General features: G+C 48.2%; 1 protein-coding gene across 2 annotated transcripts in view; it reads left to right on the top strand.

Moving 5' to 3' along the window:
* The window catches only part of LOC126526655 (beta-hexosaminidase subunit alpha-like), a 185,843-nt gene that overhangs the window by 116,167 nt on the left and 45,809 nt on the right, over nucleotides 1-23,867 (top strand). For both annotated transcript variants that reach the window (XM_055068333.1, XM_050174522.2), the window contains one exon: nucleotides 1,794-1,965. In XM_055068333.1, the coding sequence (XP_054924308.1) occupies nucleotides 1,794-1,965 (172 nt within the window). The remainder of the gene's footprint in view (nucleotides 1-1,793; nucleotides 1,966-23,867) is intronic.

Raw genomic sequence — 23,867 nt, 5'->3', positions numbered from 1 at the left:
TTTTCAAACCATCGGGTACGTTTATAATATTGAACTTGGACAATTTATCAGGTATACTTACACTTTATTACTAAAAGTACTCACAAACTAGAATAGGAAGCGTTCATTGAGAATATACAGCGTGATGACTTCTACCTTTTATGGAACTTTTAAAAATCATCTGTGGCAGATGGCATAATTTTTGTCCTTGAGCTCGATTGTTCCAAGAGGCAGATATTACTAGTGCATCTGTCGCCGCCTGCCGTCTGCTACAGAATGCAGCCAGCCAAGAGGGTTGATGCGTGTTGCCCACTCCTGGAACATAGCGCAGCCCTCCCTGAAACGCTGCTTTCTCCACCTGCCGACAGGCAGTGACATACGATAATTCTGGCGCAGTTGCAGCAGTAGCTCGCTTCCCTGAAAGGGAAGTCAAATTTTTACTTTTTTTCTTGAGCACCACACAATCAACCATGACAAGTGTTGCACTAAACGACGTAGACTCAAAAATGCGATCCTTTTTCAAAATTTCAGCAAGACCAGTACAGCGGTAAGCGCGCAATCTTTCTTTCGAACACGTTAAGCGAAATACGCATGACACTATACTTTTATTCATAAATAGTGCGCCATGCGTATACCACCCTTTCAGGTACACTGATGGCTCCTTCATCCTATAATTAACAATTTCATGCAGTGTTCGTTACCTGTTTACTAGCCCTTCTTTAAGAATCCGAATAAAGCTGGATTTAAGGAAACAAACTGACCTAACCAGAAATATGTCCGAACCGGACCTTTTCTGCGAAGTAAACGACGGAAGACTTGAAAAATTCTAATTTTTCTTCTTTGAGCGTTATTCTGTACAGCGCAAGCTAAGTGAGGACCTTTTTGACATTTCTTTGACATTCTTCCTGATTCTCGCCAACGACTATCACAACCACAGTGTAAGATCCTACTTTTGCAATTCTCTTCAGAACTTTGTTCATTAGGGACTGAAAGATTGTTGCTACGCTTCATGCAGTATACATCAGACTCTGAACCAAATACACTCACTCTAGCGTTGTCAGCAACGAATTGCTGTGATTGTGAAGTGGAAGTTGCTAGTGAGCTTTCAAGAAGTTCAGAACGCAGAAACTTTCACCGACCATTAAGTGCAAGGACAAAGTCGAAAAGTAATTATCAGTTTTGAGGAATGCAATAATAATTTTGTAATCAGCGCCATTCTTGGTAGCCAGTACAACTGAAGTTCCCCAAACACTTCCTCATTTACTTCATTATCCTATTTTCTTATTTTATTTCTCTTTTGCTAGTTGATCTGAGACGGCAAAATATATTGGCAGCTTTTTCTCAAAGCCTGTCAGGGTCCTGGCATAAGCACGATGTGCTCTTGGAAGTTGGTTACAACACCTGGCGCGTTCCTCACATGATCCGGAAGTATACTAGTCAAATGTAGAACCACATATGACAAAAAACGGTACTTTACTAGTGGGTCCCCCTGCAGCATGGACAATTATGTCGTTTTTATTGGTTACGGTACACGGGCCTACATGAAGAAAGGGATCATTATAGGCACTGAAGGGTCGCAACCTTAAGGAACTCCAAGAAAGAGACGATAATAGCCCGGCCTTTCTGAAGTGTTTACGGCCACGTCCAGCCGTTAAGTGAATGAGCTTGTCCAGGTCTCCACCGCAATTAATAGGTCAAATCCAGGACACTTCCTTAGGAGGTGGTTGATGTCCAGTTTTGCTCTTCTTTGTGTATGTAGAGAGCGAGCGAAACAGACGGCAGTGCATGAGCTAAGTGGCTGACCGTGTTCTTAGATTGCTCCGGACACGGTGGTGCACGTGTGGAAGCCGCCACAGAATGAGGAGCTGTCCTCGGTAACGTCTGCGGGCTACAGGGCACTACTGTCAGCTTGCTGGTACCTGGACTACATATCCTACGGTGCTGACTGGAAGAAGTACTACGTCTGCGACCCGCACCACTTCTCAGGTGAGTTGACAGTCAGAAGCAATTCGCGGGAGATGTAATTAAAGGTTCGGCGAAAGTTCGTCTGGTCAGGCATGGAAATGAAGAGAATTACGGTCACTGACCAAGTCTGGTGAATAATCTGACGTTTCGGAACCGCGTACGGGTTCCTTGTTCACTGAATTGGACAGGAGATCGTCGTCACTTATATAGCCAGCACGTGACGAAATGAACGTGCGTAAACGGCAGGCATAGTCCCTGGTGTCCGTTTCATCGTAGCTGGCGTCGATTGAATGATTAGAGATTCTAGCAGCCGTCGGGATGACACGTTCTTTTCTTTGGCAACAACGGTGGCATTGTCCCAGTCAATCTTGTGATTATGTTCCTGCGCATAAAATTCATACAATTGATTGTACAACGATGAACAATTATTTCCTTGAGTACTAGATCTGTGACCTCGAGAAATGCACCGTGGGCTACATGTACGACGTGTTGTTCACTGAAAACACATATTAGTTTCTAATAGGAAGCACAACAGCTGCGTCAATGTGTCTTCCTTTCTGTGTGTTCTTTTAGAGGCGTATGTGTATTTGAGCAAGCATGAGCAAGGCCAAGAAGGAGATCTTTCGAAGCTCAGTAGCAGTTGAACAGCGCTTGGGGAAAAGGCCGTCCGAAAGATCCAAGTGCACGGTGGCAGAGGAATGAGACAAGAGGCGATTCGAAATTATTTGCAGTTACATAAAAATACGCACTATCAGCTAACACGGTTCATTGTTCAGAAGTAAAACATGATTCACGAGAAGAGCTTTTTCGGCGAATTTTGCATACTATTCCTAACTTTCCCTTTTTCTAATAAAGTACCTGGCCTTAAGCCTTTTTATATCAGTAATACGAACTACAATACAGGAATAAATGCTTTATATTTAGCTTTTTCTTTAATTTAGGAATTATAGAACGTTTGGTATTTGAAATTCGGAGACAACTAAATGTTGTTTCCCCTAGAAGACAGCGTTCCGCAGCAGTGTTTATCTCGTCGACGCGTCGCGTCGCCGCCTGCCTCGCGCGTCGTTGACAGTCGGAAATGCATTGCATTGACGTAGATACTCAAGTAACATGGCTTCTGTGGGATTCTAACGCTACAGCGTTAAGGAGCTCGTGTCGCAGAAAAGCCGGTGTCGTCGGCGTTGGCGGCATTCACCGTGAGCGAAAAATCCCGCAAGGCAATTCATAAATAAAAACAACTTGCAAGAAGGGCTGGCTGGGAATCGAACCAGGGTCTCCGGAGTGTGAGAAGGAGACGCTGGTCCACTACGCTACAACTCAGCCATGAGTTCGATGGTGCAGACGCTACCACTCAGCCATGAGTTCGATGGTTTAAAACGGGACAAAAGCGCCTCTAGTGAATGCGGTGTTGCCTTAGGTACGTGCCGTAGATAGTTATACTGCGGTATTTAGCGGTAATTATGCGCATGTAAATTACAGGAGTCGCAGTTAAACGAGTAGTGAAGTACGTTTCCGCTACATTTCTTCTGCGCTTGGCGCACACGCTGAGCCATCTTGCCGAAAACACAGAAGACCCTCTCGCAATGTACGGCGCTGCCCCGACAGCTGGCGTGCCATTCGCCCGCTTCTCCCCTTCGTCTCGTCAATAGCATGCCGAGCGAATGGGTGGGCAGTGCGAACGGGGTGCGATAACGCTATCGCGTTCCACTCTTGATGGCGAAACTTAAGGGTCCTCCAATCTTTTCTTTTGTCAGTTCGTGTTATGAAATGTTGACATATTTTAGGGCCAGCGCTTTGATGGACTTCAAGGAAGAAGACACACATTTCCCCTCTCCTTATGTTATTGCGATAGCCAATTATAGGAAACTCAAGGCACGCTTTTGCCGTCGTAGTCGTCATCGCGGTGATGTTCCGTATGAAGTAAAATGGAGATAACGACGTCGCCGCAGGGGGGGGGGGGACACTCCCCGGTTCCGGTGGCACAGGAAATTGGCGCCATCTCTGTAATGGGCGACGCAAAAATCCGTTTCCCTTGCATGGCTCAGCACAATGCGTTGGCGGGCTAGTTGGTGCGAATCCATGAATACTTTGTTTAGCGCAAAACGACAGAGACAAGAAAGAGAAGCTTCCCGTTAGGCTGATTAATGAACTAGGACCAAAAAGTAAGGAAGCTGTGATGAAAGCAGTGGAAAAAAACTTTAAAAGATAGACTAGTACCAGAAAGCTGGCGACAAAGTAGAATGAATTTAATTTATCAAGGTAACGGGGAGAAAGATAGAATTCACTCGTATAGACCGTTGATCATTACATCGGTAATATACAGGCTAGCAATGCAGGCAATCAAATTAAACCTTCAAGCATGGGCAGAGAATAATGACATTTTGGCAGAACTTCTGAATGGCTTCAGAATACGTAGGCGTTGAGATAAATTATTTGTTCTTACTCAGTGTATTGAAATATCAAAAGTAGAAAGACCGTTATATGTGGCTTTTTAGACATTACAGGAGCCTATGACAACGTAGACAGCAACATATTGCGGGGTATTCTAGAAGGGGAAGGCTTAGGTGACGATTGTCTACAGCTTTTGAGGGAAATTTACCTAGAAAATACCGTTTGCGTTGAATGGAAAGGGATGAGGAGCGAGGAGAAAGTTCATACTGTCACAGTCGGTGATGTGGGAAGAAGAGGACGCTGATGCTGGACTTGGAGACGACGAAGAGTTTAGTATTATGGCTACTCTACGCTTCTTGGCTCAGTCATTAAAAGCCATCTGTAAGTAGACGCACGCTTATTCCTTTCCGTAACATCAATGGTGGAAGTGCTGAGTAATCACTTGCGCAAGACGGAACTCCGCAGCGGACGTAACCTGGCCGCCACGTCATCCGAAGGAGAGAGTTCAACCACAGCGCCATCGTCGCCACCGACGCTCATCCTGGCCCAGCCTCGCGACCCTGGCGTGTTTTCCGGGATTGACAACGTTGACGTGGATGACTGGTTACAAAATTATGAACGGGGCAGCGCACACAACAGGTAGGATAACTCGCTTATGCTGGGTAATATATTATTCTACATCAAGAAAACAGCATGGGTCTGGTTCGAAACACATGAAGAATAGACAATGAGTTGGGGCCAGTGCAAACAGAAGCTTAGAGATTTGTTCGGCGAACCCGTCGGCCGCCAACGTGCTGCGAAGAAGAACCTTATGACCCCTATACAGACGTCCACAGAATCTTACGCGGCGTATATCCAGGACGTCGTCGCTCTTTGCCGCAAAGTGGATAACAATATGGCAGAGGCAGACAATGTCAGCCACGTTTTAAAAGGCATCGCGGACGACGCGTTTAACCTGCTTGTTTATAAGAACATTACAACGGTCAATGAGATCATTAACGAATGTCGCCGCTTTGAAGACGCGAAGAGTGGCCGCATGGTTCAACAGTTTACGCGTCTACCTAATACCGCAGCTTCGTCGACGTGCGAAGACATTTGTCCACCGCGTATTAGATTCGTCGGACGATCCTACCGCTGTCAGCTAGATGTAGGAGTCGTCGGACTATCTCGCCGCTGCCACCATTTGAAGGAGTTGAAGGTCGTAGAAAGGAACTCGGTGACCAGGATTTATTTACATATTAACATTTTAAAACATGAGGTACATTGGCAGTCTAGCGCGACTCCCATATGGAGCCCGCAAGACTAACATACAGCAAACAGCTTACGAGCACACAGCAGCTCACTAGTACATTTCTAACCTGACAAAGAGACTCAGCTCCCGACAGCGAGCACGACACGAGCACACACTAGCAGCCGGCAAACGCTGCTTATAAGCTCTCCGCTTGACGTCATAGTTCGACGTCATCGTTCGACGTCACTCTTCGAGGTCCCCGTGGACGGAGTCCCAGTGGACGGAAATGTTCGTGTTGCACACACACACAAGTGAAAAGGCCGGACAGTTCTCGGTACCGCCCAGCTTTCAGTGCCGACGTCAGAGGGCTTCGTAGAACTCTGCTTTGTCCCGGATGGCTCGGCCAAGTACCAATTTCCTTAGTTGATCGCGCGCCACGTGGCTGCCGGCCCTTCGCAGTTCTCCGAAGGGCGCCCCGTCTGGTGGGTTTGGAACAAGTGCAGCGGGCTGAAAGCTGGCACGTTGCCACCCCGTACGGCCATTCTTAACAGCTCCTCCATGGCCCAGAAAATCTCGCCTGGCCAGTGCTGGCAACCGCTGGGCAGGAAGAGAATGGCTGGCGAGCAAGACGATGGCTTTGCTCTCTGCAACCCCTGCGTACTTGGAATGCCTTCAACCATCTTACAACAACTGGCACAGAAGAGCCGACCCGGCAACACAATACCGCTCAGCGTTCAAACGCCCGGAATCAGCTGCTAACCCACCAGGCCTCCCATCACAATTCCAATGCAAGTCACTCAACTGGGAATCCCAAATTTTGCCCCAAAATTTCGAGCCGCCAAAGCGAGCGTTCACGTTCCCCTTTCAGTTCGACCAAACCTGACTGTCGTGCTGCACAAGAGTAAAGGTTTACGCAGAATTAGCCCGAAGGCTCTCAAACACCAATACCCAAACATAACATAAGCAGCCTAACTTCACGAACAGCCTGTTCTTACCCTATCGCAGTGGCGTACTTATCTCACGTACTGTTGCCACTGAACAGTCTGGCCAACTCCACAGGTACGCAATCACAATCGCGCTAGCTTTGTGGTCCCTATTCCGAACACGTGCTTGCATCCAACAAAGTTTTCATCACGCTGACTCACATTTGTTCCTTTAGTCCACACAGGACACGTTCCTTAAACAAACAACCAAATTTGCGTAACTTACGCAACACAGAGGAACCTTCGAACAAATGTGTCTTCTAATAACTAGCTCTACGCACGCGTACTAGAGAAGTCAGAATACGGCTGCCCTCAACACACACGAGCAACCCAGACATAAATCTGCTTCTTTCCGTCCACACAGGACACGCGCTAAAGGACTTAAGAGCTCTTCTCAGTGCAAATCGTGCACTTACTGAAAATCTACGCGCTTAACCTTAGAAAATTCAAAAAACGCTTTCAAAAAAGAAGGTTAAATAGCACACACGCGCGTTACGATAGGCCTCTCAACGATAACCTTGACCTTCAGGTTACTCACGCTTACACAAAAAAAGAAAGCCTATATACTTATTAATGAACACCTCGCGAGAATACAGGTTTACTTAAAACGCGTCTTTCAAATCTCGAGCTCCTCAAACAAAACATAAACAGAGCTCATGCCTTACATATTGAAAGAAACTTAAATCGCCAAAATTATCCGAGTGCTAAAAAATAAAAAAAAACAACATGCTTTACTTCCACGGAAGCTCCCTTGGCCTCCCGTTCCAAGCATTTACAACTGACTCATACTTTTGAGCCGTACTCGAGGTGGTCGCGGTCCGAAAGCTACTCTGGCTACGGGGGAAGAACAAAAGGGCTGACTCACTATCAGCTCCCCCAAGACGTTAGAGTCCCCTGCCAATTTGCGTCCTCGCGCCTCGCTTTCAGCATGTCCTCGATTGACCGCGTCGCTACTCCCCACCTGGTCTCGCCTTGCCACCTTGCGCTTCTTTGTACTGCACGCTGAGCTTCGAAGAGAACGACGGAACGACGAGGAATTTAACTGCCCCGTGCCCTTTGTCCGCGTCCGTGCAGAACATGCTTCTCGGTCCCCTTTTGACCGGTGGCTCGAACGTGTTTGATGCGTCAACATCGTCCGTGACGACCGCACCTGTCTTTTCTTCGCGCCCTGCCTTTTCGCGCCTGTCGCCGTCTTTGGCTTCGCTACACTAGCCACCGCATTCCGATCCTTTCGGCGCTTTCTCCTCGAGCTCTCTTTCATGCCGTCATCTCGCGCTTCGTGCTGGCCGATACACATCTCGTCGGCCCGGATCGGTCTCTTACCCGCACAGTCTGAGTGATTTACATTAAAATCTGCTCTAAATTTGCCTCGACTGGCGGACAGCTCAACCGACTCTGGCACAATGCAGCAGGCTTTACTCGAGTTATGCAACTCGCACTCTTGCGAACTGCCCTCTACTGCATTGCCCAGCTCACGCTGTGCATCTGCACACAGCCCGTCGGTATCGATCGCTGTCTCACGCGCACAGTCCGAATGATTAACAACTGAATCATCCCTATCTAGGCTATCTAGACTGGCGGAGAGCCGCACCGATCCCTGAACAATGCAGTTGTTCTCTCGTGAGCTACGGAGCTCGCCACCCCGAGAACTATTCTCAACTGCATCGTCCAGTTCGCACTTCACTTCTGCACGCAGATCTGACTCGACATGGGTGCTCGCGTCTGTCAAGTCCGCAGTATTCTGTACCTCGCTAACGACCTCGCTACCATGAGATGCGACGCACACGCGCGGTAACTGTGCCAATTTGTTCGCAGCTGGCCCAGCTGTCTCTACAGTCATCTCTTGGCACAGCACTTCGTCGCTCTCACTCTGGCCTTTAACGGCATCTGTTGCCACTAAGGCTTCGTTAGCTGCTAGCACTTCGAGTTAACTTGTGAACGTGCTGCTACTCTCACAGGTACTACTACTCTCCTCGGCTTTTGAACAAAATCTGCTATTTACTTCCGGCCACTTTCGCTGCGTCCAGCCTACAGACTTTTCAAGCCACTGTTGACTTTGCTCGATTACCTGCAAAAAACCTTCAATTTCTTTGTTCAGTGCCTCAATGTACGGCCTCGTTACTGCTGTTAGGCCTTCTTCCTGCGAAACCCTTTTTAGTTTCTGCCTAGCTTTTTCCTGTTTTTGCCTAAATTCATCCTGTTCTTGCCTAATTGCTTCCTGTTCCCGTTTCTTACTTAGAATTCGTTTGCCCATTTGCTCTATGAATTTCAAATCATTCTCACTTTCGAGAATTGTCTTACGAATTTCTGATTCCTTCAAGTTCTCATCTACGTTTACCCCGATCTGCTCACACAACCACAACAGGTCAGATCCCGTCAAACACATTAGGACCATGGTCGCTGCTTTAAGCTTTGGCTCTGCTGTCACACAATACTTGTTGCGATACCCACGCAAATCAAAATACAAGTAACAGATCCCAGCAAATCGAATAAAAAACACAGAGAAATTGAAGCCTGGTAAACCTTACAGCCAAAACCAAACGCTTACCCACTGAAGCAGCACCATATCACCAGTCCTTCCCCGCCGTATCCAGTCAGTTGCAAGAGGTGGTGAATCTCAAGTCGCCTCCAACTTGATCAGGATGCCGGTCGGTCACCATGTGCCAACGTCCGTCAGCTGCCGTTGCTGTTTCCCAGTCGTAGGCCGATTTAGGAGCCGTAGGCCGATCTCACCGCTGCCATTCAGTTATTAGATTAGGCAGTCGTAGCTGTAGGAAGGACCTTGGCAGGAACTAGGCGAGCAGGCTTTAATTGCAGGATTTACATTTTAGGCAAGATACATTAGCAGTCTAGCGCGACTCCCATATGAAGCCCGCAAGACTAACATACAGCAAACAGCTTACGAGCACACAGCTCACTAGTACATTTCTAGTATGACAGAGCACTCAGCTCCCGACAACGAGCACGACAACGAGCACGACAACGAGCACGACAACGAGCGCGACAACGAGCACGACACGAGCCCGACACGAGCACGCTCTAGCAGCCGGCAAACGCTGCTTATAAGCTCTCCGCTTGACGTCATAGTTCGACGTCATCGTTCGACGTCACTCTTCGAGGTCCCCGTGGACGGAAATGTTCGTGTTGCACACACACACAGGTGAAAAGGCCGGACAGTTCTCGGTACCGCCCAGCTTTCAGTGCCGACGTCAGAGGGCTTCGTAGAGCTCTGCTTTGTCCCGGATGGCTCAGCCAAGTACCACTTTCCTGAGTTGATCGCGCGCCACGTGGCTCCCGACCCTTCGCAGTTCTCCGAAGGGCGCCCTGTCTGGTGGGCTTGGAACACGTGCTGCGGGCTGAAAGCTGGCACGTTGCCACCCCGTACGGCCATTCTTAACACGCGTGAGCCCACCTCCTGCGAGAACGTTGTACGTATCGTTCGGCGAGAAATCGAAGGAACGTGTCCTGCCATGCCAGTGACGCAGTGCTTTGACGATTCCCGGCCGCTTGTGTCACTCATTTAGTCAGTCATTCGCCAAGATCTTGCCAATATGGGTATTCCATCCATCTCTTCCGCCAGCCGTCCTGACTTTTCTTCGTCTGCTGCCTCTGCCCCTGTTTACCGGAGCCAATACGGTCCATATCCGAGCTATCGCAACCCGCCCGAATGGCGCACACATGACTTTTACTGTGGTCGTGTGGGCCACATCTCTCGCCACTGTCGAAGTTCCTGGCCAGCCCACTCTCGGCCAAGCTTTCATGCCTACCGCCGCTCCCCACTGAATCATCGCCCACCATCACTCTCCACCGAGGTTGAAGACGCACCTGACAACGCTCGAGCCACCGCGACCAGCCGCTCGCCATCACCACAAAGTCGCGGCTCTCGTTCGCCCCAGCTGCGTCGCTCTCCATCCCCAGCTAACCTTCGCCGCTCTCCGACGGGAAACCAACTGGGGCAGCTTCTGGAGGTGACGCTGCTCTAGAACACCGGCCTGAAATTCCTCTGCTGACCCTGCGTACTAATCGGAACCTTCTGGACGTTGACTTGGATTGTTTGTCCGTTGCAGCATTCATCGACACTGGAGCCTAAATTTCCATCATGAGTGCGGGCTTCGAACGCGCTTGAAGAAAGTACTTACTACTGCTCCGCCTCCACTGCTCCAGGTCAAAGATGGTGGAACTCCAGCTGTTCTTGGAATTTGTACTGCTCGTGTAAGTGTCGCAGGCCGCCAGACGTCCGTTTTTTTTTTAGTGTGCTCGAACGTTGCCATCACAATGTGATCCTCGGACTCGACTTTGTGTCCGCCAATTCTGCTCTGATTGACTGTTCCGCCACTGTACAACTTAACCTACCCTTACCTCTTCACATTGACCTTCCTGCTCAAGCTCCAACTCAGCTTTGTTCCGCGGAATTTATACGCCTGCAATCTCTTGCAGCAACCTGCATCCCTGTTTTAGCCTGCCCACCTGTACCTGACGGAGACTATGTCCTTACTCCCGCGACTTCAGTCCTGCTTTCTCGCAATTTCTTCTTCCCACACACCATCGTTTCTGTTGCGGACAATCAGACATGTCTTCCCATGCTAAATTTCGGACAGTGCCCACAAGTACTTCGTCGAGGCATGTCTCTTGCCACGTTGTCACCGACGCACGAGTACCACATTTCTGCTCTATCTGTTGCACCGTCTTCGACCAATGCTCATTCTGGGCCTTCTGCATCAGCCCCGACCGACAACTTTACAAAGATGATTGCGCCGGACCTCTCAACCCAACAAGCCGCAGAACTCTGTGGCCTCCTCCAGTCCTACTCCGACATTTTTGACCTGAACGATCGCCCTTTGCGTCAAACTACGGCCGTGAAGCATCGTATAAATACCGGCGATGCAGCACCTGTTCGTCGACGCCTATACCGGGTGTCGCTCTCTGAGCGACAAGTTATCCAGAGCGAGGTTGACAAGATACTTGCCAAAGGGATTATTGAACACTCGTCCAGCCCGTGGGCCTCCCCTGTTCTTGTCAAAAAGAGGGATAACAGCTGGCAATTCTTCGTTGACTATCGTCATCTAAACACGATCACCAAGAAAGATGTATATCCACTTCCCCGCATTGACGATGCTCTGGATTGTCTCCACGGTGCCACTTATTTTTCATCTATAGCCTTTCGCTCTGGATATTGACAAATTGCCGTGGATGAAATGGACCGTGAAAGGACCGCATTCGTCACACCAGACGGCTTATATTAGTTCTGGGAAATGCCATTTGGCTTGTGCAATGCTCCAGCGACCTTTTGTTTTTTTATTTATTTACATACCTACTTCACCCATTGGGCATTACAGTAGGGAGGACAGATAATCAATACATAATACAAGATTGCACACTCTTAAAAAGGCTAAACACTTCAGACCATGGGTACAATACTAATCATACAAGTGTTACATTCTGAGGGAGCGCATGAGACAGCACTAAGAACAAGTTTCGCCCAGGTAACAAGATACACTCATTAAGACAGCCGCTCGCTAACATTGCGAAACATAAACATCAAAGAAAGTTTCAAACGGCGAGTGCATTTATATATACAAACATATGCTTGGAGAGCAGTGGGGAATGTGACATCCGAAGCAACTTTAATTAGTTCAGGAGGCAGCAGGCTCCATTCGTGTATTGTACGGGTAAAAAAGGAGTTTTGGTACGTTGTTGTGCGCGCGCATATTTATTTTATCTTAAGTAAGTGGTCGCGGCGCCCGGATATGTACGTTGGTGGTTGTAGGTAAGTCTCTTTGTTTAGTGGTGAGCGATTGAAGACAGTATCTCGAAGGAAAGAGGCGGGAAACAACACGGCGTAGTGAAAGATCTTCCAAACGTATGTGACGTTTTCTTTCTTTGATGCTGCTTGGAAATGACTAAATGCCGGTTATAAAACGGGACGCACGTTTCTGTGTCGCTTCTAAGCTATTGAGAAGAATTTGTGCATGCGGGTCCCACACAACAGACGCGTATTCGAGAATCGGGCGAAAGTTGCTGAGGTAAAGTGTACTCTTGACATCTAGTGGCGCGTGCTTAAAGTTCCGTCTAATAAAATTAAGTACTCGCCCTGCTTTTAAAGTGATACTTTGAATGTGACGATTCCATGTCAGATCGGCGGAAAATGTGACATGTAAATATTTAGCATCACTTGTTTCTGATAAAGGGGAGCTGTTCAAGTAATTCTGTGTACGGATTGGTTGCCGCTTGCGGGTGAAACAAATAGGCTTACATTTTGAGATGTTGAGAGACATAAGCCACCTGTCACACCATGAAGAAATTTTATTTAGGTCTGTCTGCAATACTACTCGGTCGGAATCACTATTAATTTCTCTGTAAAGGACGCAATCGTATGCGTACAGCCGGATTTTCGAGGTGATTCCTGTGCCAATGTCATTTATATATATAAGAAATAAAAGAGGACGTAAGACGGAACCCTGCGGAACGCCAGAAGATACGCATGCGTATTCTGATTCTGTTCCATTAATTACCACTCTTTGTAAACGACCTGTCAAGTAGTTTTCGAGCAAATAAAAGATTTTTTCTGGTAAACCAAGAAGTGAAAGCTTATGAATTAAGAGAACATGGCCCACTTTGTCAAACGCTTTCTGGAAATCTAATAGTATGCAGTCTGTTTGTAAACCTTTGTCAAATGATGTGCATATTGTCACCCAGCTATTACAACTAAAACAGTTTACCACCGACAGATTGGCAAAAAAACGTCTGCCTTTAGCGATGGCTGGTCCTCGGAGAGCGCGCGCGGAACCACGAACTTCGTCGTACGTACTCGCATTAAGGGTCCCGTGTCATCACGTGCAAACTTATTTCGCGTCAACATGTCATGGGTAAATTCCACTAACTGAGTTACGCATGAGTGACCAGCTCTCAACCCATGTTGGTAAGGAACAAATAAACTGTTATTTTGAAGGTGGGTAAAGATGTTAGTGTAAATTATGTGCTCCAGGGTTTTGCAACACACAGATGTTAAAGATATAGGTCTATAATTCATGACACTGTCACGGGGCCCGCTTTTATGAATCGAAACAATATCGCCCATCTTCCAGTCTTCAGGTAATTCTGAGGTTTCAAAAGATTTGCGATACAGTACTTCTAGATACCTTGATATGATATGTGCGCAGGATTTCAAAACAAAATTGGGTATCCTATCTGGGCCTGGTGCCGAGTGTGGTTTTGATTTTTGGAGAAGGCTGACTATTCCGAAGTAGTGAATAGCAATATCCGGCATATCATCAAGCGCGTTGCTCAAGCAGACTGGAAGATGTTGAGGTACTTGCCTGCAATACACAGAAACAAAGTAATCATTAAAACAGCTTGATTTATCTCCATCATTAGTAACAGCAGCACTATTGTGGATTAACGGAGGGATACCAACATCGTCTTTACTGTTTGATTTCACTAGTTTCCAAGGTTTCTTTGGATTTTCTTTAATTCTAGAGGCAAGAGAGTCAAAGTACCGCTTTTTTCCTTCTATGATTTTCATCTAGATTTCAGAACCAAGTTGTCGAAGCTTAGAAAATTGCAGTGGATCGGGCTTTTCTCTATACCGTTTGAACATACGATTCCTCTTATTAAGTAGCACCTTTATGGGTTTATCAAACCAAGGTTTATTATTTCGGTGTTTCACAGAAAGAAGTTTAGACAGAATGTGCAAGTCAATGAGCTGTAAAAGTTGTTCCTTGAACAGCAGCCATAACTCAGAGACAGATACAGTGCTGCTTTGTTCTGAGAAAGTATCGAAGTTTGACTCAAGCGTTTCAGAAATACGAGAGTAATTTCCGCTATCAAAGAAATAAACTTTTCTGGGTTTCGGTACCCAGAAAAGTATGTACGGCTTGGGAGCAACGAGATGGGCAACCACTGCATCATGGTCGCTTATTCCGGGAATGATGGAAACAGATTGCAGCAATGACGGAGAGTTTGAAATCAGAAGATCTAAGATGGAAGCGGCATTGCCATGGCGCCGTGTTGGTCATTCCACGAATTGATAAAGACCTTGCGTTGCGAAAAGATCGTAAAAAGCCGACGACAGGGTTGAGCACGAAGGAAGTACTGGCAGCTTATTAACTGCGCACCTGACATATATATACACTGCGCATCTGGCATATTAAAGTCACCACCGACGAGAAAATCTGTTGAGGCCGTAAGTAATAAATGAGAAAGGGTATTAAAGGTATGACTGCTGTTGTCATTAGGTGGACGATAAAATGCTCCAACTGTAAGCTGATTGCTATGTTTTAGAACAACTTTCCACCAAACAGATTCACAGCTGTTATCCCCCACGTCAACTACGAAACTTGACAAGCTCTGCTTGACTAGAACAAAAACGCCCCCACCGTGCGTATTGCGGTCTTTGCGATAGGCCACGTATTCCACAGGAAATATTTCAGAGCTGGAAATCGATTCATCCAACCAAGATTCAGACCCGATAACAACGTCAGGGCCAAAAGATGATACGAGCCATGTTAACTCGTCGGTTTTGTTCTTGACGCTTCGGCAATTCATAAGCATAACGCTTACCAATGAAGGACCGCACGGCACATGCTCAACGGGGCGGCATCGGGGAACGCTGACGGAACCTTTAACTTCAGTAACAGGGATTGCTCGACGGCGTTTCAAGTTCACTTTTTTTGCAGCACGATATTATCACTAGCAGCGTCGTAAGTGAAGTTGCGTCCATCCATACGAAGCTTATCGTGCCTTAGTTTGTACGAGGAGGACCGAGCCTTTGCAAATTCGGAAAGTTTCCTGCGGGCTAAGCGTACCGAACGAGAGAAGTCTTCCCTGATGGAAATGTCACTTGTCTTGAACTTCGGACCCCCTCCCCTCCCACCCAATACCGCATCTTTATCTTTGAATCTAACAAAGCGAACAATTAAGGGGCGGTTTTTATCTTCACTGTAAGTGCCCAGTCTATGCGCTCGATCAATATTTAGGGGGTCAAGCGATACACCTAGCTTAGTAGAGCAGAGCGTAACAACAGTTTCTTCGGCTCGCTTCCAGGTTTCCAACGGGTTATCCTCAAAACCAAAAAATAGAAGGTTGTTCCTTCGTAGCCTATTTTCGGAATCATCCGTGGAAGCTTTCAAAGCAGCTATTTCTGCAGACGGGGCTTTCGAAGCGGCCGAAGAGTTACTGGACTGCGAGCGACCTTGCTCTAATAGGTCGACACGTTCAGTCAAGTTCACTTTTTCACCAGTGGCATATTGTTTAGTCTATATGTCCGCTAAATCCGACAAAATTTTTTCTTGACCTGACTGAAGCTTGGTAAGCATCTGCAAGACAGCAGACATATCCACTGCGTCGGTCTGTGTACTAGATTCCTGAACGCAATCACGGCCTGGGTTCGACTCCACGTCACCTGACACAGCCAACAGCAATGGTGACAACGCAACATGGCACAACGCAGACGTACAACGGTTAACAAACCAAAATATCCAGTCCTTGGTGTCACGGGGGCACGACACCTCAAATAGAAATGGGTTTGAAGTTCGCATGCATGCGCAATGGCTCTGTAACCAACCTTTGTTACAAGAAGGGGTGAGTGCGTCCGGCGGTGTCGAGCCCCGGTGAATGCGACGAAGGTGGGCGGTTAAATACTGTTGCTGTGGTTCCGGGTTGCCAGACGAGGAATCCGAGGCACTCCAGTTTTGGCGGGGAGACGATTTCGCCTTGAAGCACGCCCGGCTGGATGGAAGGCCCGTGTTTCGATGCTACTTCATTCGTTGCGCTTGTTCCCGGAGCACCTTTGACGAGCTTTCCAAGCGGGCCGAGCCAGAGAGCGAGAGCAACCTATGTTACAAGAAGGGGTGAGCACATAGTGGGTGCGGCGGTGTCGCGCCCCTTCGAACGGATGATGGACATGCTCTTGCGTGGTTAGAAATGGTCCATTTGTTTGTGCTACTTGAAAGACGTCATCGTATTCTCCTCAACTGTTGCGACTCAACTTGAAAGACTTTCATCTGTTCTTTCTGTTTTTCGCACCGCTGGCTTGCAGCTCAACTCGTCAAAGTGTCACTTCGTTCACCGCCAAATAACTATGCTCGGACACCTCGTCGATTCGTCAGGCATTCGCCTCGACCCCGCTAAAGTTCATGCTGTGCAGCATTTCCCAGTATCAACTTCTGCCACTGATGTTCACAGGTTTATGGGCCTTTGTTCTTACTTCCGCAGGTTTGTGGAAAATTTCGCCCATGTTGCCCGTCCCCTGACTGACCTCCTGAAAAAAGACGTTCCTTTCTGTCGGGGCTCTGAACAAGCGTCAGCTTTCTCGCAGCTCATCACGCTGCTCACCACACCTCCTGTTCTCGTGCATTTTGACGCCTCTGCTCCGACAGAAATCCGCACTGACAGCAGTGGCCACGGCATCGGCGCAGTTTTAGCACAACCCCAATGTGGGCACGACCGCGTTATCACCTACGCCAGCCGCCTTCTTTCTCCCACCGAGCGCAGTTACTCGTTTACTGAACGCGAGTGTCTCGCCCTAAATTGGGCGGTGGGCAAGTTCCGACCCTACATTTATGGTCGACCATTTACAGTTACAACCGGCCACTACGCCCTTTGTTGGCTTTCCTCTCTCAAGGATCCCATTGGACGCCTCAGTCGCTGGGCCCTCCGGCTGCAGGAATGCACATACACTATGGTCTACAAGTCGGGTCGTCTACATCAGGACGCCGACTGCCTGTCTCGTCATCCCGTCGATGTACCGGACGGTTCAGTGGCTGTCGCACCGATATGTGTTCTTTCGCTCTCTGCATTGCAAGACATTGGCGCTGAACAACGACGCGATGAGTCGTTACACCCAGTTATCGAACGCCTGCTCTCTGATTCATCTGGCCCATCCCTTCACATGTTCGTACTACAAAATGACATCCTGTATCGCCGCAACATGCACCCCGTAGGGCCCGAGCTCCTCGCCGTCATCCATCACATCTGCGACAGATTGTACTGCAGCAACTGCACGACGTTCCCACCATTGGACACCTTGGCGGCACGCGGGCCTATGACCGAATACGGCGACGGTTTTTCTGGCTCCGTCTCAACCGCTCCGTCTGGCGCTATGTTGCCGCGTGTGAGTCGTCTCAACGCCGGAAAAGACCAGCTGTGCCTCCTGCTGGACTGCTGCAGGCTTTGGATATACCGGCCTACCCGTTTTTTCGCGTTGGCGTTGATCTCCTCGGACCATTCCCTATATCCAAGGACGGAAATAGGTGGATTGCCATAGCTACGGACCATACTACTCGCTATGCCATTACTAGGGCCCTACCGACCAACTGTGCTACCGACGTCGCTGATTTTTTGCTTCACAACGTTATTTTGCACCACGGTGCACCTCGTCAACTTCTCATCGATCGCGGTGGATACTTTCTTGCCAAAGTCATAGAGACCTACTTCGATCATGTGCTACTAAACACAAACTTGCTACCGCTTACCATCCTCAAACTAATGGTCTTACCGAACACCTGAACCACACAATACCTGATATGCTAGCAATGTATGTTTCCTCCGATTATCGCGACTGGGACATTGCTCTACCATTTGTCATGTTCGCCTACGATTCCTTGCGCCACGACACAGCTGGCTATTCACCCTTCTATCTCCTCTTCGGCCGTGAGCCGACTTTGCCTTTCGAGACTCTCGTTTCGACCACACTCGACTCGCCGACAGAGTACACTCGGGATGTAATAGCCACAGCGACCCAAGCACGCTAGATAGCCCGCATTCGTCTTTTTGCGTCACAGACACGCCAGAAATGTCGTCACTTCCAGCGCCATCACGACGTGAACTACGAACCAGGTGCCCTTGTGCTAGTTTGGTATCCGACTCGGCATGTTGGTCTTTCTGAGAATTTCCTCTCGCGATACTATGGCCCTTACCGCATCCTTCGCCAGGTGACTTCTGTCACATATGAAGCGTCTCGGCTGAACGCCACGGTGCCTTCACCTCTCTCTGACATCATCCACGTCAGCCGTCTCAAAGCTTACTGTTGTAGCTTCGACGGGGCGGCCGGTCGAAAGATTTACGGCATGAGGCCTAAACGGCCGGGGCACGCTGCGCCGCAAGAAAGAGCGGGACTGCTTCAGTCGGGGACCAGACAAGGAAGGCTCTTTTATTTCTGCGAGGGGAAACAGGAGGCAACTTACAGCGCGCTAAGTGGCGCCCTGACGTAAACGATCCAGAACCGAAACCAGAAGCCAACACAGGATACCACATCGCCTCTCCCTTGATAGGAAAATGCGCTACTCAGTCTTCTCGCAACAAAAGTAAGTCACGAGTTACAGAAGAACACATGTTAGCACTGTAACACACGTGTTTCGTGATGAGATCTTTACACAATAAAAAATGACATCTTTGTCTTCCCCATTTAAGAAAAACGCACCACATGAAAACTGAATATGAACTATTGCACTCCAGTTCTGCAGAGTATCAGTACCCGTCTTGGGAAGACTATTAAATGCAGCCTTGCACACACAGATCACACATGGAAAAAAAATTCACGAAGTACAAAAGTAGACAGTACAAACATCTGTGTGCCCCCTGGGACAACACTGATGGGTGGCTCATTCGCCCTGACCCTGACTCGAGACAGTCTCTGTGGCTGTCGTGGATTGGACATGTGCGTGTAAGCACTTTACACTCCATAGTCACCCCGTAAGAATGCTAAGGCCATTTAATGTTTAAAAAAGCTTTTTGGCAGCATGAAAGACAAATTCGTATGGCGGTCAGCATCGTAGTAATGATGTGCGTACTGCACGATTACGCTACAATAAACGTAATGTATCCCCTATACCAGTAGTAACTGGAAGAAAAGGTGGGAGATAATCATCAAGGGAAGGGTAGTGACTGGAGGGACTCTTTTCAGTGAATTTTCCAAGAAATTCCTGTAGTGCAGGGCATTTCACAAGTTTGGATGCATTCCATCGCTTGCCATTTTCAAGCGTGAAAGTATTGCGACCTACCGTACGGTAAATCTTAAATGAACCCGAGTATTTAGGACCGGACTTTCTCCAGTTACGTACTCGGACAAGATCTCCTGGACGAAATCGAGGGCGTTTTGATGCACGACGACGGTCCACGTACGTCTTAACACTTTTGGCGTAAGAGCCGCATTCGCATGCAATCACTTCCTTAATAGTCTGTAAGCTATACTCGGTATCCTGATCCCAGACAAACGGTTGTCCTTGCTTTAGCCGTTTCCTAAGCGGCTTTACCAATTCAGCGTACTGGGGGATCAGTTTAGCGTAGTATCGCATGACACCAAGAAATGAATGCAGCGACTTGTTGTCAGTTGGCTGTGGTGCCTCAACAACTGATTGAACTTTGTTTTCCAGCGGCGAAATACCGTTTGCAGCGCAGACTTGCTCACGGGGAACCCCAGGTTGAGGGCGCAGTTTCGCCAAGACTGGTTGCATTGAAGCTCGAAGATGAACGTCGTGGACGAAGTCATTTACAAGTTCCGATTGTCCTGAGTACGACTGGGCGAACTCCGAGGGAGCGTTATGCGGAAGAGAAGGATACTGAACGCTTGGGTCAGCTGCAACTCCTGACACTTGTTGGCATGTAGCGAAATCAAGCTGCGTACGAGCAGGGGACTGTCGATGCTTTCGGTTCCTCGAGCGGCAAACTGAAGCGAAATGTCCTACTTTTCCGCACCCACGGATGTAGCGACGATTCTGCTTATAATTTGGAACCACGCCTTTACTGCAAAGTGAATAATTTTTAACTTATACGATAGGAATACCTATTCTCCCCCCAATCCTAGCAACAGCAGGCAGCCCCGTCACGCGTTAGTGTGGGTAGGCGGCTGGCGACACGCATTCAAATGTACACGGCGGTGCTTTCTCAGGACCATTCGGTCCAATTGTATGGTAATAAAACGAACTGACTGCAGTGAACTCATTATATACAGCCCTCCAATACGGCACAGCACTAGCCAGGGGGCGCTACACCAATTCAAGTGTGCTACTCAAATAGGTTGGCGCCGTTCGATAGGCAGCCGCGAAAATGGTGTGGTATCTTGAATAATGACAAACGCTAGCCCATGTCCGCGTTTCATAATATGTGGGCTATGCGGTCATTTCAGCGACTATGGGCGGCGCGACGGTAGGTCGAAATGGCTGCCGCGACGGTGATAAGGCAATCTTGCAAGCGTGTGCATCTCGAGCAGCAAAGCACGCCAGGCCCTCTGGTTTTGCTGCAAACCATACTTTCTCTCTCGCTAAGAGACGCAAAGGTGTGTAAGTGAAGGCGAAGCTACATCCAACGCAGGTCTCGTCATATGCTACTGCTCAAGTCCATTAGCGACGATTTTTGCGAAGGGGAGCGCAGAAGCGTTGCGGAACAAGGAGACGCGGACATGAAAGACGCTATCTTGCGACTAAGTATATGTTCAGAGACAAACCACCAGGATCGCTAATGCGCACGCGCCGTCATCGTGAATTGTAAACAAAACAAATTTAGACTTTCTATAAATATAAAATTCTCCTAACAATGGGCCATGCATCAATACATCAATAATGACAGCTATAGTGTAGGTGATAGCAACAAGGGCACGTGCAAGTGGCCTGCCAGAAGTCATTCCAAAAAAAAAAAACTTAGGCGGTGGGGAGGGTAACACAGGAGGGGGTCGTAGAAACTTAAGCCAAAGGCGCGGAACGTAAATTCCTTATCCATCAGATGCATTGACGGGGCACCAATACAAAGGTAAGCCTGAACGTGAATCTGACCAGCCTCGAGAATTTTCCTTTCGAGTTTGCCTTTAGATATGCTGATAATCTCGTTTTATCAAAAAGTGGCTTACAGCCACGATCCCTGCAATTCGCAGTAAGGTGGGCGAAGTTCCTCAGGGTCTTTTAACATGAAGAATATTCTCTTAGCCTGTCATTTAGACAGCGCCCCGTCTGCCCAATGTAAGCTATCCCACAGTCGAGTGGTATCTGATATGTCACACAAGGAGCACAGGGGGCGAGCGGTTTCGTGTGTTTCTTTTCACAGGTCTTGTTCTTGTTATGGCCGTCTTGCAAGGGCACGCAACCGAGAAAGCTTGAGAGGAGCTGTCAAGGCGAGGTCAACGACGTGTTTTTTCCCGATCCTTTTTAGGTTGTCTGAAATCATTCTGTCTCTGAAAATATACTTAGTCGCAAGTGAGCGTCTTTCCTATCCACGTCTTCTTTTTCCACAACGCTTCTGTGCTTCCCTTTGCAAAAATCATGCGAAACCAACTAACCCTACAGCTTACTATTCCATTAGAGACACCGAGCTGAGGGTCGAGTCGCTCTGCCTACAGACGAGTGCAATCAAGGGCCCGCCGTACTGCTTTAACACCACAGTACGTGAAGGTACTTGCTCTGTAAAGGTCAGCATGTCGTTACTAGCATTGAATATGCTCACGGGCAAGAAGCCATATATTTGTGTTTTCGAAAACACTGAGTAAACGCAAATGCATACCGGTAACCGACGTTAGTTGTTTTTGAAGCACTCCTGTTTTCATCAAATTATTCCGGTGCAGTTAGAAACAAATCTTAGTGCGTATCCAAATGTAAACTTCTGAAAAGAACGGCTGTAGAATACAACAATTTACAAAACTCGTAGCGTACAGGAATGATCAGGCTCGTCTAGAGCGTCGAGCAGCGTACGGCGGAGAAAATGCACTGAAATTTAGCGTAGATGCATGACTAAGGACAAAGTACTTGTGCCTGAACGGGTTTCACGTTTTTCCACTTGAGTTTCGAGTTGTTTCTTCGTACCTCGATACCTCCTTTAAAATTTCTTTCTTCCTTGCGCAGAGTTCAGCTCAGTCGCTGTGGACAAGTGGGATCACCTCTGTACGTAATTCAGTGTCATGCAAATGTAGTACAGTCTAGCCCCGTTATAACGAAGTCGGCGGGAATCGGAAATCACTTCGCTATATCCGCTATTTCGTTATATGTGGACTATGAAAAAAAAATGCTAACATGGGCGTACCGATTTATTGCCGCTGAAAGAAGTGGTCCAGCGTCCCCTGAACACGTTTCGCGAGTGCGGACTTCAGGATTGCGGCTTTCATACCATCCAACTTCGAACCAAAGATCTGGTCGAACTCCGGACTCCCGAGGTACATCCGTAGCGTGTCAACAGCTGCGATGGCCGCTGCGGAGGTAACCGGCGTAGGGGCACAACTAGCATCGTCGCATTCGCTGTCGGAGGCGCTGTCCGCCAAGGTCTCTTCCATGACACTCCCGGCAACTTCTTCAGTCGTGAAGTCCTCGGTGGCAACAAGGTCTTCGTCGGCGAAAACGAAGTTCATGTGGCTTAGACCCGCAGGCACAAGGTTCAAGTCGCTAGCGGAATCCCAAAGCTGCATGCTGCATCCATTTACTTTTGTGCACATTTCCTTTAGCTTTTGTCGTGTTGTGAGGACCACTCGTTCGCTCGGTTAAACTGAGCGAACGAGTTCAGCAAAAGGTGAGAGCAAAGGCAGCATGCAGTGGGAGATTAAAAAATCGGCAAGTGAGAAGAGGCATGAGGAGAAAAGTGGATAGGATGGTGCAGCGGAACCATGAGGCAGTAAGCAGGGGAGCGTATGTCGAAAGTGTGCGAATAAAAGCGAAGTACAGTGACGGTAGCTACGGGATGGTGCCAGAGTAGCACGCAATGTCTGGGAGGTTTGTTGGCGATGGCATCTGTGAACCACGCCCACGCGTCACCCATGCGCTGGCTCACGCGATCTCCAGATTGGCAAGGCAGTGGTGCCACACTTCGCTCCATCTGCAGCATGCCACACGAGACCGATTGTCCTTGGTAGCAAAATGACAACACATGTAGAGCTGAACTAAAATTTTGTATTAGGGAGTGCCGTAATTGTCTGTGATTTTTTTCTGTCAATTGCATGTGCTCTGCAGTAATAAACATTGCAGAAGCATCGCTGGTCGCTTATGCTCTTATGCCTCTCAATATAGGTATTGTATCAAAGCAGATTCCTTGCTTTGTACACGTTTGTTTCCAGAGCTGTCTCTGCACATTTTACACTTTATGAAGAGGGGAGGCTCGGGAACAGCTTAGAAGTTATATCACTGCTCCACGTATTGCAATTATTCATTTTGTGCTAGGTGTCATGTGCTGTAATGTAAGCTATGTAAATGCTCCTTATGCAATCTTTTGCACATGTGGCGACACAGCAAAACACCTTCTCTGCCACTGCCCAACTGTCACATATCTGTACACGTGTACATGTGTGATAGCATTTCCCTTTCTGTCATGCGGTCCATATTGCGATCACATCACCCTCGCTCACTATGTGT

The sequence above is a fragment of the Dermacentor andersoni genome, chromosome 8 (assembly GCF_023375885.2).
Source record: "Dermacentor andersoni chromosome 8, qqDerAnde1_hic_scaffold, whole genome shotgun sequence".
Taxonomy (NCBI): domain Eukaryota; kingdom Metazoa; phylum Arthropoda; class Arachnida; order Ixodida; family Ixodidae; genus Dermacentor; species Dermacentor andersoni.
Note: the sequence above shows the minus strand (reverse complement) of the source record. Positions and strands in the feature narration are given on the sequence as shown.